Source organism: Leptodactylus fuscus, chromosome 10 (assembly GCF_031893055.1).
Source record: "Leptodactylus fuscus isolate aLepFus1 chromosome 10, aLepFus1.hap2, whole genome shotgun sequence".
NCBI lineage: Eukaryota > Metazoa > Chordata > Amphibia > Anura > Leptodactylidae > Leptodactylus > Leptodactylus fuscus.
Window position 1 is genome coordinate 55,246,874 of NC_134274.1, and position 18,638 is coordinate 55,265,511.

General features: G+C 43.2%; 1 protein-coding gene across 1 annotated transcript in view; it reads right to left on the reverse strand.

The window, feature by feature from the left end:
- Nucleotides 1-18,638, reverse strand: part of TLL2 (tolloid like 2) — a 106,911-nt gene that overhangs the window by 33,568 nt on the left and 54,705 nt on the right. Inside the window, exon 3 of the mRNA XM_075258172.1 lies at nucleotides 5,565-5,639. Coding sequence (XP_075114273.1) covers nucleotides 5,565-5,639 — 75 coding nt within the window. The remainder of the gene's footprint in view (nucleotides 1-5,564; nucleotides 5,640-18,638) is intronic.

Below are 18,638 nucleotides of genomic sequence, written 5' to 3' on the forward strand. Positions count from 1 at the left end.
GATGAGGAGGAAATGGAGATTGAACTTTCCGGTGGGGCCAGAGGAGTCATGCCAACTAACACTGTGGCAGACATGGCTGAGTTCATGTTGGGGTGCTTTACAACCGACAAGCGTATTGTCAAAATCATGGAGGACAACCAGTACTGGATCTTTGCTATCCTTGACCCCCGGTATAAAAACAACATCTCGTCTTTTATTCCGGTAGAGGGGAGGGCCAATCGCATCAATGCTTGCCACAGGCAATTGGTGCAGAATATGATGGAGATGTTTCCAGCATGTGACGTTGGCGGCAGGGAGGGCAGTTCCTCCAGTAGGCAACCAAGTTCTCACCGGTCCACACAAACGAGGGGCACACTGTCTAAGGTCTGGGACACCTTGATGGCACCCCCTCGCCAAAGTGCCGCCACGGAGGGTCCTAGTGTCACCAGGCGTGAGAAGTATAGGCGCATGTTGCGGGAATACCTTTCCGACCACAGCCCTGTCCTCTCCGACCCCTCTGCGCCCTACACGTATTGGGTGTCGAAGTTGGACCTGTGGCTTGAACTTGCCCTATATGCCTTGGAGGTGCTGTCCTGTCCTGCCGCCAGCGTCCTATCTGAGAGGGTGTTCAGTGCAGCCGGTGGCATCATCACTGACAAGCGCACCCGTCTGTCAGCTGAGAGTGCCGACCGGCTCACTTTGATAAAAATGAACCACCACTGGATAGAGCCTTCATTTTTGGGCCCACCTGTGTAAAGCACCCCAACATGAAACTCCATGTCTGTACTCAACCTCTCCAATTCCTCCGCATCCTCATACTCATCCACCATAAGCGTTGCACAATTCTGCTAATACTAGGCTCCCTCCACCCTGATTTCCCCCAACTCTGCTGGTTAGAGGCTCCCTCCACCCTGCTTTCCCACAACTCTGCTGGTTAGAGGCTCCCTCCACCCTGATTTCCACCAACTCTGCTGGTTAGAGGCTCCCTCCACCATGAATTGGTCCAAACTGGGCTGTTTAGCGGCTCCCTCCACCATGAATTGGTCCAAACTGGGGTTTTTAGAGGCTCCCTCCACCAGGAATTGGTCCAAACTGGGCTGTTTAGAGGCTCACTCCACCATGAATTGGTCCAAACTGGGGTTTTTAGAGGCTCCCTCCACCATGAATTGGTCCAAACTGAGCTGGTTAGAGGCTCCCTCCACCATGAATTTGCCCAAACTGGCCTGTTTAGAGGCTCCCTCCACCATGAATTGGTCCAAACTGGGGGTTTTAGAGGCTCTCTCCACCATGAATTGGTCCAAACTGGGCTGTTTAGAGGCTCCCTCCATCATGAATTGGTCCAAACTGGGGTTTTTAGAGGCTCCCTCCACCATGAATTGGTCCAAACTGGGGTTTTTAGAGGCTCCCTCCACCATGAATTGGTCCAAACTGGGGTTTTTAGAGGCTCCCTCCACCATGAATTTGCCCAAACTGGGCTGTTTAGAGGCTCCCTCCACCATGAATTGGTCCAAACTGGGGTTTTTAGAGGCTCCCTCCACCATGAATTGGTCCAAACTGGGGGTTTTTAGAGGCTCCCTCCACCATGAATTTGCCCAAACTGGGGTTTTTAGAGGCTCCCTCCACCATGAATTGGTCCAAACTGGGGTTTTTAGAGGCTCCCTCCACCATGAATTTGCCCAAACTGAGCTGTTTAGAGGCTCCCTCCACCATGAATTGGTCCAAACTGGGGTTTTTAGAGGCTCCCTCCACCATGAATTGGTCCAAACTGGGGTTTTTAGAGGCTCCCTCCACCATGAATTGGTCCAAACTGAGCTGGTTAGAGGCTCCCTCCACCATGAATTTGCCCAAACTGGCCTGTTTAGAGGCTCCCTCCACCATGAATTTGCCCAAACTGGCCTGTTTAGAGGCTCCCTCCACCATGAATTGGTCCAAACTGGGGTTTTTAGAGGCTCTCTCCACCATGAATTGGTCCAAACTGGGCTGTTTAGAGGCTCCCTCCATCATGAATTGGTCCAAACTGGGGTTTTTAGAGGCTCCCTCCACCATGAATTGGTCCAAACTGGGGTTTTTAGAGGCTCCCTCCACCATGAATTGGTCCAAACTGGGGTTTTTAGAGGCTCCCTCCACCATGAATTTGCCCAAACTGGGCTGTTTAGAGGCTCCCTCCACCATGAATTTGCCCAAACTGGGCTGTTTAGAGGCTCCCTCCACCATGAATTGGTCCAAACTGGGGTTTTTTAGAGGCTCCCTCCACCATGAATTTGCCCAAACTGGGCTGTTTAGAGGCTCCCTCCACCATGAATTGGTCCAAACTGGGGTTTTTAGAGGCTCCCTCCACCATGAATTGGTCCAAACTGGGGTTTTTAGAGGCTCCCTCCACCATGAATTTGCCCAAACTGGGCTGTTTAGAGGCTCCCTCCACCATGAATTTGCCCAAACTGGGCTGTTTAGAGGCTCCCTCCACCATGAATTGGTCCAAACTGGGGTTTTTAGAGGCTCCCTCCACCATGAATTGGTCCAAACTGGGGGTTTTTAGAGGCTCCCTCCACCATGAATTTGCCCAAACTGGGCTGTTTAGAGGCTCCCTCCACCATGAATTGGTCCAAACTGGGGTTTTTAGAGGCTCCCTCCACCATGAATTGGTCCAAACTGGGGTTTTTAGAGGCTCCCTCCACCATGAATTGGTCCAAACTGGGGTTTTTAGAGGCTCCTTCCACCATGAATTTGCCCAAACTGAGCTGTTTAGAGGCTCCCTCCACCATGAATTGGTCCAAACTGGGGTTTTTAGAGGCTCCCTCCACCATGAATTGGTCCAAACTGGGGGTTTTTAGAGGCTCCCTCCACCATGAATTGGTCCAAACTGGGCTGGTTAGAGGCTCCCTCCACCATGAATTTGCCCAAACTGGCCTGTTTAGAGGCTCCCTCCACCATGAATTTGCCCAAACTGGCCTGTTTAGAGGCTCCCTCCACCATGAATTGGTCCAAACTGGGGTTTTTAGAGGCTCTCTCCACCATGAATTGGTCCAAACTGGGCTGTTTAGAGGCTCCCTCCATCATGAATTGGTCCAAACTGGGGTTTTTAGAGGCTCCCTCCACCATGAATTGGTCCAAACTGGGGTTTTTAGAGGCTCCCTCCACCATGAATTGGTCCAAACTGGGGTTTTTAGAGGCTCCCTCCACCATGAATTTGCCCAAACTGGGCTGTTTAGAGGCTCCCTCCACCATGAATTTGCCCAAACTGGGCTGTTTAGAGGCTCCCTCCACCATGAATTGGTCCAAACTGGGGTTTTTAGAGGCTCCCTCCACCATGAATTGGTCCAAACTGGGGTTTTTAGAGGCTCCCTCCACCATGAATTTGCCCAAACTGGGGTTTTTAGAGGCTCCCTCCACCATGAATTTGCCCAAACTGAGCTGTTTAGAGGCTCCCTCCACCATGAATTGGTCCAAACTGGGGTTTTTAGAGGCTCCCTCCACCATGAATTGGTCCAAACTGGGGGTTTTTAGAGGCTCCCTCCACCATGAATTTGCCCAAACTGGGCTGTTTAGAGGCTCCCTCCACCATGAATTGGTCCAAACTGGGGTTTTTAGAGGCTCCCTCCACCATGAATTGGTCCAAACTGGGGGTTTTTAGAGGCTCCCTCCACCATGAATTTGCCCAAACTGGGCTGTTTAGAGGCTCCCTCCATCATGAATTGGTCCAAACTGGGGTTTTTAGAGGCTCCCTCCACCATGAATTGGTCCAAACTGGGCTGTTTAGAGGCTCCCTCCACCATGAATTGGTCCAAACTGGGTTTTTTAGAGGCTCCCTCCACCATGAATTGGTCCAAACTGGGGTTTTTAGAGGCTCCCTCCACCATGAATTGGTCCAAACTGGGGTTTTTAGAGGCTCCCTCCACCATGAATTTGCCCAAACTGGGCTGTTTAGAGGCTCCCTCCATCATGAATTGGTCCAAACTGGGGTTTTTAGAGGCTCCCTCCACCATGAATTGGTCCAAACTGGGTTTTTTAGAGGCTCCCTCCACCATGAATTGGTCCAAACTGGGGTTTTTAGAGGCTCCCTCCACCATGAATTGGTCCAAACTGGGGTTTTTAGAGGCTCCCTCCACCATGAATTTGCCCAAACTGGGGTGTTTAGAGGCTCCCTCCACCATGAATTTGCCCAAACTCTGCTGGTTAGAGGCTCAATCCACCCTGATTTTCAAAACAAATGTTGGTGCCAACCTCAACTTACTACAAGGGCCAAATTCACTGCTGGTGACAAGCTCTCCTCACTGCAAGTGCCAAATACACATGTTTCAAGGTGTTTTCCTACTGTCAGAGAGGTGGTATTGAGTGTGTAAAGTGTGTAGTTGTTAGGCTGTGATGTTGGGGTAATAGAGGGTCTTTGGTGTGTTAGATGCCCCCAGACATGCTTCCCCTGCTGTCCCAGTGTCATTCCAGAGGTGTTGGCATCATTTCCTGGGGTGTCATAGTGGACTTGGTGACCCTCCAGACACGGATTTGGGTTTCCCCCTTAACGAGTATCTGTTCCCCATAGACTATAATGGGGTTCGAAACCCGTTCGAACACACGAACATTGAGCGGCTGTTCAAATCGAATTTCGAACCTCGAACATTTTAGTGTTCGCTCATCTCTAATCCCAAATAAATACCGAAATTCCATCACTGGGCACAGTACTGAAAATGGAAGGTGTCATACATTTACTTATTATTAACTTCTGAAAAACAGTGAAAAGCATCAATTGTTATAGCAAATTAAAGATTATGGTGGAGATTACCAAGGCATACAAGAAATGGTCTCTGTATTAGATAAATCGAGGACTGATGAGAGGACACATTTGTACATTTTCTGGGAATGTGCCGCTTTGAGAGACTTTTACTCCGAGTGATTTCTAAAGTATTCCAGACTAGCCCCCCTCGGACACAGGCCTTCTTTCTCCTCCACCTCTCCAATCACTCCCTCCATGCCTACCACAAGTCTTCCCTGAAACACTCTCTGGAGTCCTCCACTCCCTCTTCACTGGATCAGCAAAGTGGAGGATATGCAAAACATGGAGGGCACATGGAGGCTTTCATTGCGGCCTGAATTTTTTGCCAGGGCTCACAGGATCTTCTAAATTTTGTGGGGTAGGCTGAATGCTAGTTCGGTCTTCTTTTGTTGGTGGGGTCACTGGGATTCTTTGATCTTGCCCCCCCTTACTTTCTTACTCTTCCCCTTACCCACTCCTCCTTCTCACTAATGTGCTTCTTTCCTGTTTGTACATTGGCCCCTGCTTTTCGTCTGCCTGTTATGTACTATTTGTTCTTGTTTTATACAGTTCTGAATATAAATTAAGCGACTTTACGGTGCTCATAAAAACAATTTTACTGCTTTTTTGTCTTCTGTTCTATTCACTATTCAACTTTTTAATCAATTCTTAAAGTAAAAAGCCATTTTATCATACATTAACATTTAGTGAGCAGACTGAATGCTGTAACATTAACAATGAATACAATGAATTATGCCTTCAAAAAATTAAAATGGAACAGTTTATAAAAAAAATAATTTAAAAGATACCCAAAGGTCTGGGCGGGGTACCACATTACCCTTTATAACTGTTTGGGATGTTAGATTCGATGATGTGGCATTCAGACTTGAAGTTAAATTGGCAAGCGGGTCATCTAGAAGACAAAATGAAGCGCATATTAGTAATAATTCAAGTAGTCGATAAATGTATAATGCTGAAATTTACTTTTGCTTTGTTCTCATGATTTTTCCATACTAAACCTGCTCTTTAGCCAAATTGGGAGAGAATCTAATAATATAGGGGAACACAGTGTGAACCTGAAATGTCAGTATTGTAAAAGAAGATATTCTGTCAATGTGAAACATATTTATAGGGTGTGGACTCCTTTTCTCAGCAAAGCAAAGACTGGTGTGGACAAGATCTGACCATAGTTTCAAAAATGGGCAATTGTGAAACCAACAATTGGAGAATGAAAGATATGTTAATAGGAGTCATCTCAAAGTGCGCTTTCAATTCTGTTTCTGTAATATAGCCAGCTAATTCTCTATGATAACCAGTAGCAGCAATGTAATTAACTTGTAGGATTGTGCTGTATAAGATTTTGTTGGAAGCCATAATCTAAATGGCACTGTGAACCAAAGTGCACCAGAGTATATAGAATTCCCTGGTATTCACCCTCTAATACAGGGATGTGGAGATCCCCAAATTAGGCTTGGTTGGCAACAGTAGCACAGAGTTATAGCAATATAAAGTCAGGGACTAGTCTGATGTCACCATCTGTAGTCAACCAGATAACAAAACACGTAAAGAAAAGTCACAGTCAGGAACAAAGCCAAGGTTTACAACTAAAAAAGTAAACCAAGAACCAAGTTTAACAGGAGTTGCCCCATTATGAATACAACTCCAATCACCTGGTCCCCCAGTGAACAGTAGGATGAAGTATCGAAAGTCCCCCTATGGTCTCCTTGTGAATGGAGAATCAATGTGCTTTCATGACCATCACTCCTTTCACTTAATGGAACAACCTCTTTAACCAAGCAGAAGAGGAGTCAAGAGCAAGTTAAGATCTGAAATGGATCTGAAACAAATGGCAAGCGAGATCTCCATTGAGATAGCCTATCACCAGGCTGTAAGTGAAAGATGTGACCATTAGCATCAGGCCTGACATCCAGTACAGGCGAACAGCAGCAAAACTCAGGACATGGAAGAATTAACCACTGCACTGAGCACAGCACCTGTCCTGCTTGGGTATTTATTAAAAAGGCACCACATACTTGCACATATAATGCTGCATATTTTGCAGCTCTTTACTACAGCCCAAACACACAGCTGCAAAAAACAATAGCTGTGTGTATGGGCCTGTTAAAAGGTATGGGTCTGTACTTTTTCAAGTTGTGGATAAAAAGTATAGTCTTGAAGATCTTAAAAGAGGATATTTCACCACCTCCACTGACTCTTAGCATCCTTCAATAGGTGCCACTCTACTGATTCTGATGTAAATGGAGTTTTCTCTCTAGTCCTGACTAATCACAAGCAATCATTTCTGAGAGTTTCAGCACCAATATTTCAATAAGTTCTACCTTAGTCAAGGGCCACTAGAGCCTAATTAGCATATTGGGTGATGAAACTAAGAGTACTGATTTCTCTACAGAAAAAAATTCTAATGGTGAAAGAATCAATAGAGTGACACCTACTGAAGAATACAAAGAGTTGAAGTGCTGGAGGTGGTGAAAGGTCCTCTTTATTAGCCAGCACTACTGCCTTGTCCTGCACTCCAAACAAACATTAACATAATAATAATTAATAATAATATCACACTAGCATCTTACATTCAGAAATACAATAGATGCATATATCACAGTTTTAGCCCTTCATCATAAACTAAATGCAGATTAACCAAAGTGCACTTAAAAATGACTCTAGACCAGCAAGCAACCGAAGAAACCCAGGTAATCGTAGACGCAAGAAAACAAGCTCCTACACATGGTATCATAGACCTACCCTGTCACTTAATGTCCTTTCATGCAAAACTCCCCTCCATCTCTACCACCAGTTCACACTCTATACATCAGCCCTCTCTTCTTCCTTTCCCTTGTTCAGCTCTCTCACACTTTTCTCTTTAACCACTCCAATCCCTATACTTTTAGCAGTGATATAAAACAGAAGCATTTGCATAAATCACTTAACCGCCTTCTGTCTATTATTCTCCTCCTAGCTGCTGGAGACATCTCTCCTAATCCTTATCCTCCTTCCTTCACTAACTTTCCTCTTCCTGCACACACAGAAGTCCCTTTAACCTTATCAATATTCAGGGCAGGTTGACATCTGCTCCCGGTCTCCACTTTAGCCAATCCAAGGAGTTTCCGTCTTCTACCCCGAGAAACTGGACAGGGGACATAAACCCGGCAGTCAGTTTTCTAACCCATTCACTTGAATGGGTTTGCAAAGTGACCGCCCATGTGCATCTTCTGACTGTCCGCGGCAAAACTGATTTTTTTTTTTAACCAGACACAAAGTCCTGCATGTTCTCCTTCATCTCTGTGTATCGTCCAACACATGCTCTCCATTCATTTAATGATCTAAGCCTGACATCCCTTATTATCATAACCTTCCACTCCTGTACACAAGACGCTTTTCCCTTACCAGAGATACATTAAAGACACTTATTGTCTCTCTGATTCATTCTCGCCTTGACTACTGTAACTCCTTACTAATCGGTCTTCCCCTCACTAAACTCTCCCCTCTACAATCTATTCTGAATGCAGCGGCCAGGCTCATCTATCAGGCTAGACGTTACAGCGATGCCTCTGGTCTGTGCCAGTCACTACATTGGCTTCCTATTCATTATAGAATAAAATATAAAGTTATCACTCTCATCCACAAGGCTCTCCATAATGATGCACCTCCAAACATCTCCTCCCTCATCTCTGTCTACCGCCCAACCCGTGTTCTCTGTGTACTCAAATGACCTAACACTTACATCCTATATTATCAGAACCTCCCACGCTCGTATACAAGACTTCTCCCGAGCTGCACCACTTCTCTGGAATGCTCTACCCCGGACAATCAGATTAACTCTCAATTTCTACAACTTCAAACATGATGTTGTATCACACTGTAATTTTATATGTGAAGGCTCCATCTACACATTAAAGAACCCTCACTGGACTGGTGACGGCTCATACAACTGTTTTTTGTGTAATGAAAATAACCTCTATGACAAATATTTCTGGACCACTGTATAAGCAATGCTACCCCTGATGCCGCCCCTGCTACCTTTTGTGTCGCCCCTCTACCTGTTGCGAGCGAGGCCTCCATCCCATTGTGTGATGTGACTATGTCTCTGAAATATATCTTTTTTTGTCTGTTTTTGAACCCTACAAATTTTACAGTGCTGCGGAATATGTTATATAAATAAAATGTGTGAATATTATTAAGTTATTACAATTTTCATGTTTTAGTAGCAGAGTAACTGTACAAGGACACAAGTACATCAACTCCAACCTATAAATCTAGCATGTTGATACAGAGGAAGACAAAGTTCCACAAGAAGGGATCGATCCCATGAGGTGCAGTTTATTGTTTTTAATTAGAGATGAGCGAACAGTAAAATGTTCGAGGTTCGATATTCGTTTCAAGTAGCCCCTCAATATTCGACTACTCGAATCGAATCCTATTATAGTCTATGGGGGGAAAATGCTCGTTTCAGGGGTAGGCAACATTCGATCAAATTACACTTACCAAGTCCACAAGTGAGGGTCGGGCTGGATCCTCCGAGAAGTCTTCTCCGTGCAGCGTCCCCGCGGCGTATTCCGGCTCTGAATTCACTCTGCCAGGCATCGGGCCTGGGTAGAGTGAATTCAGAGCCGGAAGACGCCGTGGGGAAGCTGCACGGAAAAGACTTTTAAAGGTAGGAGAAGACCCAGCGTTGATTGGCCGACTGTATAACATTCGGCCAATCAATGCTGGTTCTGCATCGAACTTTTCCATTCGAATAGCGAGTGGTACTTGATCGAGTACGAGTATTTTGAATACCGTAGTATTCGATCAAATACCTACTCGATCGAATACTAGTCGCTCATCTCTATTTTTAATTATTTAAATTGATCATCTGGCATATAGCTTGGCACACAATGAATGGCATCGGCCTGGCTTTGACCCAAACATATACACCAGTGTACCATTTAGACAACATACATGTGCCGGGTCTGTGGTAAAATGGCACATGGGTGGTCTGTGTGCTGCCCTTGCTTCCACACACCCATTGATTTGCTTCACTAAGTCCAGGCTGCAAAAGGGACCAGTGTAGGATCTATCCTGAGTTTTGTCCTGGGCTCATAGACCCACAGACTTGTTTATAATAATGGGTCAATGTGCTAGCAGTGAAAAACACAATTCATGTGCATGAAGTCCATTGATTCCTTTTGGTCGTTACATATATTTCTGCATTTCGGGACATGTTACCATTGCTCATGTGCTGATCTTTCATCACTTGCCTTTATTACTGTAACTAATTGTATAAAGTGTATCCTATACTAATTACTAATAACTGCATTACTGTATAATGTGTATCATTTATCAATGTGTATATTTGCTTTGACACTACAAAATACATTCAATATCATTTTCTATACAGATAGACCTAATTTTTCTTGCTATAAATCAAGCAGATCGTACTTGTTGTCCAATGAATTACACAGTCAATTAAAAATGTTTTGCATGTATCAAATTGTGACATAAAATGAACTGAGAGATTGAATTGCAAATTACTCTGTAGTGCACATTGCAAGCCTGACCTTTGTGCTATTGTCTTAACAAGCAGAAAAGATCTTTTCAGGCCTGCAGTTACATTCTTTCCCAGGGACCAGATTAAACTCTTTGGCTGGCAAACAGCTAGGAACAGATACTTTGCAATGATTAAATGTTTGGGCTTTTTTTAAATTAATGTTGCAATTTTACAATATAGATTTCTGGTGGACAAATCACTTTTTAGAAGCACATTTCATGGTTTTTCAAAAATATTCCCCCTCTCAACCCAATCCGGATGGCGCAGACCTTGATTAACATGGGTACGAGCTTCTGCTTTCAGTAATGGTTGGCAGTGCTAAATTTTGCTGGACAAAGTTTCTGAATGCTACAGACACCAATGTCTTTTTATCAGGATCCAAAACCAAGAGCGCAGGGGCAAACAAGCTAACAGAGTGAGCTACAGTGGGAGGCGGACTAATATTTTATGCACTTTGTGTACATACATTACCAAACCTCCAACGTGTGAACGGAGACCAGTAGTTTCTTAGGATATGCTCTATATCCATATGCCATAGTGAATGGATTGCCAAATGATTGCATCCTGGGCATTGTATAGGATGAAAAGTAGATTTCATGCAAATAATTACAGAATTTTTGTAAAATGCTTCTGCAGATTTTTTTTTGTACCTGACTACATTCAGCACATATACCAGGAAAGCTGCTTTTATAACATATCCATAGGTCCCCATTTACCCAAGAATTTTTTTTCACCACATTTTGCCATTAGCCAAATTTTTCTTCATTCTATAGAAGAGCGTAGTTTGATGTGGCTTTCTATGCAAAGAATAAGAAAGCTTATTAGTGACATATACCATTGTATAACTATATAGTAGCATGCGTCACAACCTTCTATCACGGATATAAGTCAGGAAAAATTCCTGAAATTTACCTCTGACATAAAGCAAAAAGCAAAGTATGACCAGAGCTATATCAGTTCTATAGCATAGGACTATACGGTAAACCAGTGATATCCAACTGTCAATACTACTACACACAGATACTACCTTTGTGGCTATTCACTAGAAAAAACAAGCAAAAATATTAACATAAACGACATCCCTCTAAGAACCTATTCACATGACGAAGTAAATGAGCCGATTGGCACCTGAGATTTGTGAAATAATATAGAACATTGTCTGCAAAGCCTCACAATGCGACATGACCGTTGAGGCCCAATCACAGGCCTGATGTCTTTTAGAAGGCCGGAAGAGGTCCGAAGTGGATGAAGAAGACCAGCGCCAGAGCCCTAAGGAGGGGAGTAACACTGGATTTATGTTTGCTCACCTCCCATGGGCCTCTGCCACTTATATTTTGGGATCTGAAGATAACATCTCCAATTTGGACATTTTCAGTCCGAGCAAAACTGCAGGTAAAAGCTCGCGAATACTGCAGTAACTAAACCAAATAACCAACGTGCACAATATCACGTCTCTTATCTAGACTGACCTTCCAAATCTCAAGCTATTTATACCGTGAGAATGTATTTTGCAACAAATTGCAAAAATTCTGGATTTCCACCTGCGATCATTGCCCATTCAGGGATTCCTTCCATCATTTCGCTTAAAAAACGCAGAGAGAAAAGTTCTGCCAGCAAGACCTTTCTCTCCACACTTTTGGGAGGAAACCCAGTGGACCTCATTATTACAGGCTAGGTAGGGGCCCCATTACAGACTTTGCATTAAGGCCCAGGAGATGCCTCTGAATCAAAGAGATTTTGGCTAAATCATGATGATAAACAATCCATATACAAGTAACTGAGCGATTCTCAAGATTTATTGTACAAATATTTTTGAGGTTCACCCAAAAGTGTTGGTTTAAGCCAAACTTGTTTGGTCCAAACCGGAAGTGCTTTAAATATACTTTGAAATCTCTTTAGACCACAGAGTACAGTTAATGGAGGCCCAAGGGAGATGTAGACAAAATGAAAAAGCAATACTCCTCTTTCCTGGGTGTCTAATCTTCTTTTCTAGGCATGAGATCTTCACCCATGGGCTCTTGTGGTCTCTCCCAGCCTTCTATGGCATCTTCTCTGACATCGAGTACCCCAGGGTCACCTTGAGGACTGAAGTGAAGATACCAGAAAAGAGTATGCAAGACCAAATGTTTGTCCCTAGGACCTCCGCTATTTATTATCTGGGGTCTAAAGAGAATTTTTTGGAAAATTGGTAACTATCCAAGCTTGTTACAAAACATTTCACTTATCTCTACAAGTAATGTTTCTGTCCCAATATTGGCTCTTCTTCTGACAAGCGGTTGAATATTATTGAAATAGTTGCTATAGGAGACTTGATATTCTGGCATTTATTTTCAGCACAGAACAATACAATATTAAAATAGTAGATGCAAGAGCACATTCTGAAAAAATTACACATCTACCAGCTGCAGAATTTTGGTTCTATCTTGGTTTTATTGAAAACTAAAAATAAAATCTGATGTGACACATTCAATTCTATTTTTGGTGTGGCATAAAATCCTTAACTATTGTACGAGCAGCAATGCAGCCGTAAACCTCACCATATTAACTGCAAATAAAGACCAGTTCTACAAACTTGTAAAGCTGGCGATGACATGGATTTATGGAGCTTTTACTGTGCACTCTAGTAAACCAACCCAATTAATTGCTATATGAGGCCATGTTAAGCCCCAGCGGTTGTGATAAAAAGATACTGTTGTCAGAAATGGGACTTTTCATCAGCTTCTAATTTGCTTTATCTAAACAAGTAATGTCATTATCATTTATAAGCCTCAGAGTTTCCTGGAGCGTAGCTTAAAAATAAAAAAAAATTGAGTTGAACTCTTTGGGCCAATTTAGGTTAAGAATCAATCTTTTTACACAAAATGTTCAGTCCTATTTTAAGGTTTTCCATTTAGTTTCCTGTTCAAAAATGGCAGAATTTAGCATTTTTCACAATTGCTACAATATATCACACACCCGATAGAGTCTTCCAGTTCTATATATTTTGGTTTCTAATGGTAGATTGAATATTCCTCCCACGATCACCCTGGGTTACGATCAATGCTAGACGGTGACTAAAATGACTATAGATATGTGATAACTGTTCAGCCATCTTCATCGACTCGACCACATACATGTTTGATTGGGTCAGACGATTGAGTAGGATATTTAGGAACCATCTCTGTCTCCTTTCCACTTAGGAAAATAAAGTCAGATTTGGAGAAGAGGTTTTCCCAGTCACGGCCATTTTTGGACAGTTTTAATAAACCCCCACTAGCCTACATACCCAAACATACAATCTAGTGAGTAGTTTTAAAGGGATTATCCAGTTTCTAACCCATCCTTAGAATTGTCTATTGATATTAGATCTACGAAGGTCCGACCCGTGCGACCCCCTCAGATCACCGGTACCCAGATAGCTCAGCTCTCAGTATTTTTAACATATCACAAGCCACGGTGCTCACTCACTGTACTAACAAGTGTAGGTATTGCAGTGCTGTTGCATAGATTTCAATGGGGCATTGCCGCCATACCTACACTCACCACTACAGTTTGTACGGTGAGTGAGCAGCGTAGCTCTTGGTATCTAAACACTACCGAGACCACTGAAGCTGGGTAACGGTGATCTACCGGGGTCTCGGGTGCCAGATCCCCGCAGATTACTTTCCTAAACATGTGAATGGAGCCCAAAACGTATTCAAGTTGGTTGCGGTACATTCCAGTACTATCTTGACACATTCAAATCAATTAAAATTATAGGTATCCATCGCATCTATGTGCAAGACAACTAGTAAGTATTCAAGAAATCCATTGTTTTGGAATATGGGTGGAATGGGTGTTTCTATTTGAAAATTGTGAGAACACATGGAATTCTTAGGTGTTACCATTGTATTCAAATCCAGGACTGAAGTACTGCAAGGTAATAAGTTCTTCATCATCTTTAATGTGCCCAACTGGAACAAAAGTTTGTAGATCAGGGTACATTCTTATCCCTAACCTCTGCTTCCATCTCCAAACCAAACAAAAAAAAAATCTCCACATGATCAAGAACTAAATAGGCCCAGAATTCTCTATGGCGGGTGTTTGTTCTACTAAACCTAAAGGCTCAATACCAGCACAGAACTCCAGAAGTCATGGCATCTTACCAGCTGAGGATCATATCAAGTCTCTCTGTAAAACTAATACAGCTGACAGGATAAGTTTAGACCTGCCCGTACCATCTCAACCTTTGAAACTCATTGAAAGAAATTGATAGATTGTATTTCCACCTCGTCACAGCCAAGATCAATTGTTTGGACAATACGACATTATGATTTCCTGAGTTATAATCCAGTTGCGCTTTATGGTTTGGAACGCAACTTCCTTCCTGGACATACTATACTATTCACCCTAAATTAGGGCCTGGGGTCGTCTTACTTACCCAGGTGTAGCTGCAATAGGTTCAGTTGATTCTCACACAGGGTCTTCTCAATGTTTTTCAGCGACGGTGACTATCTGGTATTACTATTATGTCAGGTATGCTTTACCCTAAATTTGTCATGTATGTCAATTTTGTAGATTTGGAGAAAGACAATATTGAAGTCTTAAGAAAGTGAGGAAGTTGGTGCACTGGAGGCGGATCTATAACCCTGGGAGAACTGCTCTTGGTGCTTAGGTAGGGTGGGTGATGTCATAGCAGTGGCAGGACGGACTCTCACTGTATGGGAAGCAAAGGCAGAAAATGATAGGTATCTGAGTGGCAAGTGCAGTGCTCCAGGGAGCTGAAGGCCCTCCCCCAGTGCACCAACTACCTAATTTTCATATAACTTCAAAGTTGTTTTTCTCCAAATTTTTCAAACATGACATATATAACAGCTATGTTGCTTATCAGTGTAATTTAGTGACGTGCTGAATAGGCTTGGAGCAGGTAGTAGTCTCACGATAAGCTTTCATACTGGCACTGTGTACATTGTCTTGAGGTTATGATGATATAATATTGTCTTTATTGTACAATGCTTTTTGATGATTCATATACTACATATACTCCATGTACTTTGCTATATTTCTGCATTTGCTATATCCCGAATCGTGTCATAAATTTGAAAAGAAATGAAAAAAAATAAAACCCACTGACACAACAGGTCAAAATTTTCCATGAGTTATTCTCTATAGAACTTTCCCTTACATATTCGATGAAGGGCTTTCACCAACAATGGTGAGATGTGCTCAGAATTGAAACCTCTATCTCTTTTTCTGGCTAAATCACAAGAGCTTTCCTTCAGTTCCAACATGAAAGGATACAAAGGTGCAGAGACCCCCAGTGGGGAAACAAACAAAGCAGTTAGGATCACAAAACATTAAGATCTGGAGGGGGTATAAAAGGAAAGAAGAAAAACTCTTCAGAACACAAAACTCTAAACAGGAAGATTTTGTATACTTCCCACAAAGGCCAAAGTGCAAAAACTTGACAGTTCGAAGGGCATGTCACACTTTAGCACTTCACAAACAAGTTGCGTAGAATGAAGCACATTGAAGGCTTATAATAGCCGCAAAAATACCAATGATGTGTTTAATCTCAAGGTCAGAAACAGCTCAAATAAGAACTATACAGTGCTGAAAAGGAAAGAGGAAAACTCTAATTAGGACAACATTCCTACCCCAATATGAGCCCTGCCTGCTTATAACCATGCGCCACTTAAGAACATTGAATAACTACTTGGGAACAAAAAGGTATTCATCGTATGGCGACGCAGTTAATGCTTTGTCAGGAGCAATTTAAAGTAAAGACGTAAAACTTTCAAAGGTTTGGCTCTGGGGGGACCAGCATATATATAGAATACAGCATGGGTATAGAGGAAGCCTTTAGAGGAGGTGACATACACGGCTACCGTACTGCACAGGCATACAAAACTCTGGGATGAAATACTGCTTCAAATAAAATAACAAAAATAGAATAATTTAATATTAAACCGTTAATAGCAAATCACTGAATTTTGCCTCTGACAAAAGAATAATTCATTTGGAACCTCCTTTATGAGCCAAAACACAAAACCATTCTCCCTTTGTGCCAGAACTAAGTAAATCGTCTATCACATGGTTGGCCATTCAACTAAAAGGACGCTATGTAATACTACATTTCCCCTGTAGTGGCCGCTGCTTAGGAAACTCCTGATTGGGTGTGGCTTGGCTTATCCGTGCCAAAAGAGAAATTTGTTGGGGTGCAAAGAGCAGGTGTCACACTACAAGGTGTCGCCGAAGATGGGATAAACCCTGTAATAGATTTTCTTTTTTCAATTTGTCTACTCTTAAGAATTTAGTGGGCTAATTTAGGCTAATGACCAAATACTAGCTGATACGGCTAGTAAGAGGTAGCAAACATAACCTGTGGCTAAAAGAAGGGGGGGCAGCGGTCCATGGCGCACTGGTGAGTTTATAACTCATTACACACACACATATATATATATATATATATATATATATATATATATATATATATATATATATATATATATATATACATACATATACACACACACACACACACACACATATGCACACATATACACACACACACACACACACACACACACACGTGTATGTAGTTATTGCATACATGTTTTTAACCACGTCTAAGTAGTGCTGACTTATATATTAAGAGTCTTAATATACCGTTTGTGTAAGGTTTGTACTGTATACACACACATACATATATATATATATATATATATATATATATATATATATATATATATATATATATGTGTATGAAGTTACGTGTAACACATAAAAGGGGATATCCCATCTCACCGTTTCAGCAGTTTGCCTGCAGTCTCTTCTTCTGACTTCTTGTATCCCCTCCTTCCTTGCTGAACGACACTTAAGAATTAGAGATGAGCGAACAGTGTTCTATCGAACACATGTTCGATCGGATATCAGGGTGTTCGCCATGTTCGAATCGAATCGAACACCACGTGGTAAAGTGCGCCAAAATTCGATTCCCCTCCCACCTTCCCTGGCGCCTTTTTTGCACCAATAACAGCGCAGGGGAGGTGGGACAGGAACTACGACACTGGGGGCATTGAAAAAAATTGGAAAAAGTCATTGGCTGCCGAAATCAGGTGACCTCCATTTTAGACGAATAGTGGATTTCAAATCCGGGTCATATGAGAATGTGAACTTTGTGACTATGAGACAGGGATAGCTGTACAGGCAGGGATAGCTAGGGATAACCTTTATTTAGGGGGGAATGTTATTAAAAATAACTTTTTGGGGCTCTATCGGGTGTGTAATTGTGATTTTTGTGAGATAAACTTTTTCCCATAGGGATGCATTGGCCAGCGCTGATTGGCCGAATTCCGTACTCTGGCCAATCAGTGCTGGCCAATGCATTCTATTAGCTTGATGAAGCAGAGTGTGCACAAGGGTTCAAGCGCACCCTCGGCTCTGATGTAGCAGAGCCGAGGCTGCACAAGGGTTCAAGCGCACCCTCGGCTCTGATGTAGGAGAGCCGAGGGTGCACTTGAACCCTTGTGCACCCTCAGCTCTGCTACATCAGAGCCGAGGGTGCGCTTGAACCCTTGTGCACACTCTGCTTCATCAAGCTAATAGAATGCATTGGCCAGCGCTGATTGGCCAATGTATTCTATTAGCCTGATGAAGTAGAGCTGAATGTGTGTGCTAAGCACACACATTCAGCTCTACTTCATCGGGCTAATAGAATGCATTGGCCAGCGCTGATTGGCCAGAGTACGGAACTCGACCAATCAGCGCTGGCTCTGCTGGAGGAGGCGGAGTCTAAGATCGCTCCACACCAGTCTCCATTCAGGTCCGACCTTAGACTCCGCCTCCTCCGGCAGAGCCAGCGCTGATTGGCCGAAGGCTGGCCAATGCATTCCTATGCGAATGCAGAGACTTAGCAGTGCTGAGTCAGTTTTGCTCAACTACACATCTGATGCACACTCGGCACTGCTACATCAGATGTAGCAATCTGATGTAGCAGAGCCGAGGGTGCACTAGAACCCCTGTGCAAACTCAGTTCACGCTAATAGAATGCATTGGCCAGCGCTGATTGGCCAATGCATTCTATTAGCCCGATGAAGTAGAGCTGAATGTGTGTGCTAAGCACACACATTCAGCACTGCTTCATCACGCCAATACAATGCATTAGCCAGTGCTGATTGGCCAGAGTACGGAATTCGGCCAATCAGCGCTGGCTCTGCTGGAGGAGGCGGAGTCTAAGGTCGGACCTGAATGGAGACTGGTGTGGAGCGATCTTAGACTCCGCCTCCTCCAGCAGAGCCAGCGCTGATTGGTCGAGTTCCGTACTCTGGCCAATCAGCACTGGCTAATGCATTGTATTGGCTTGATGAAGCAGTGCTGAATGTGTGTGCTTAGCACACACATTCAGCT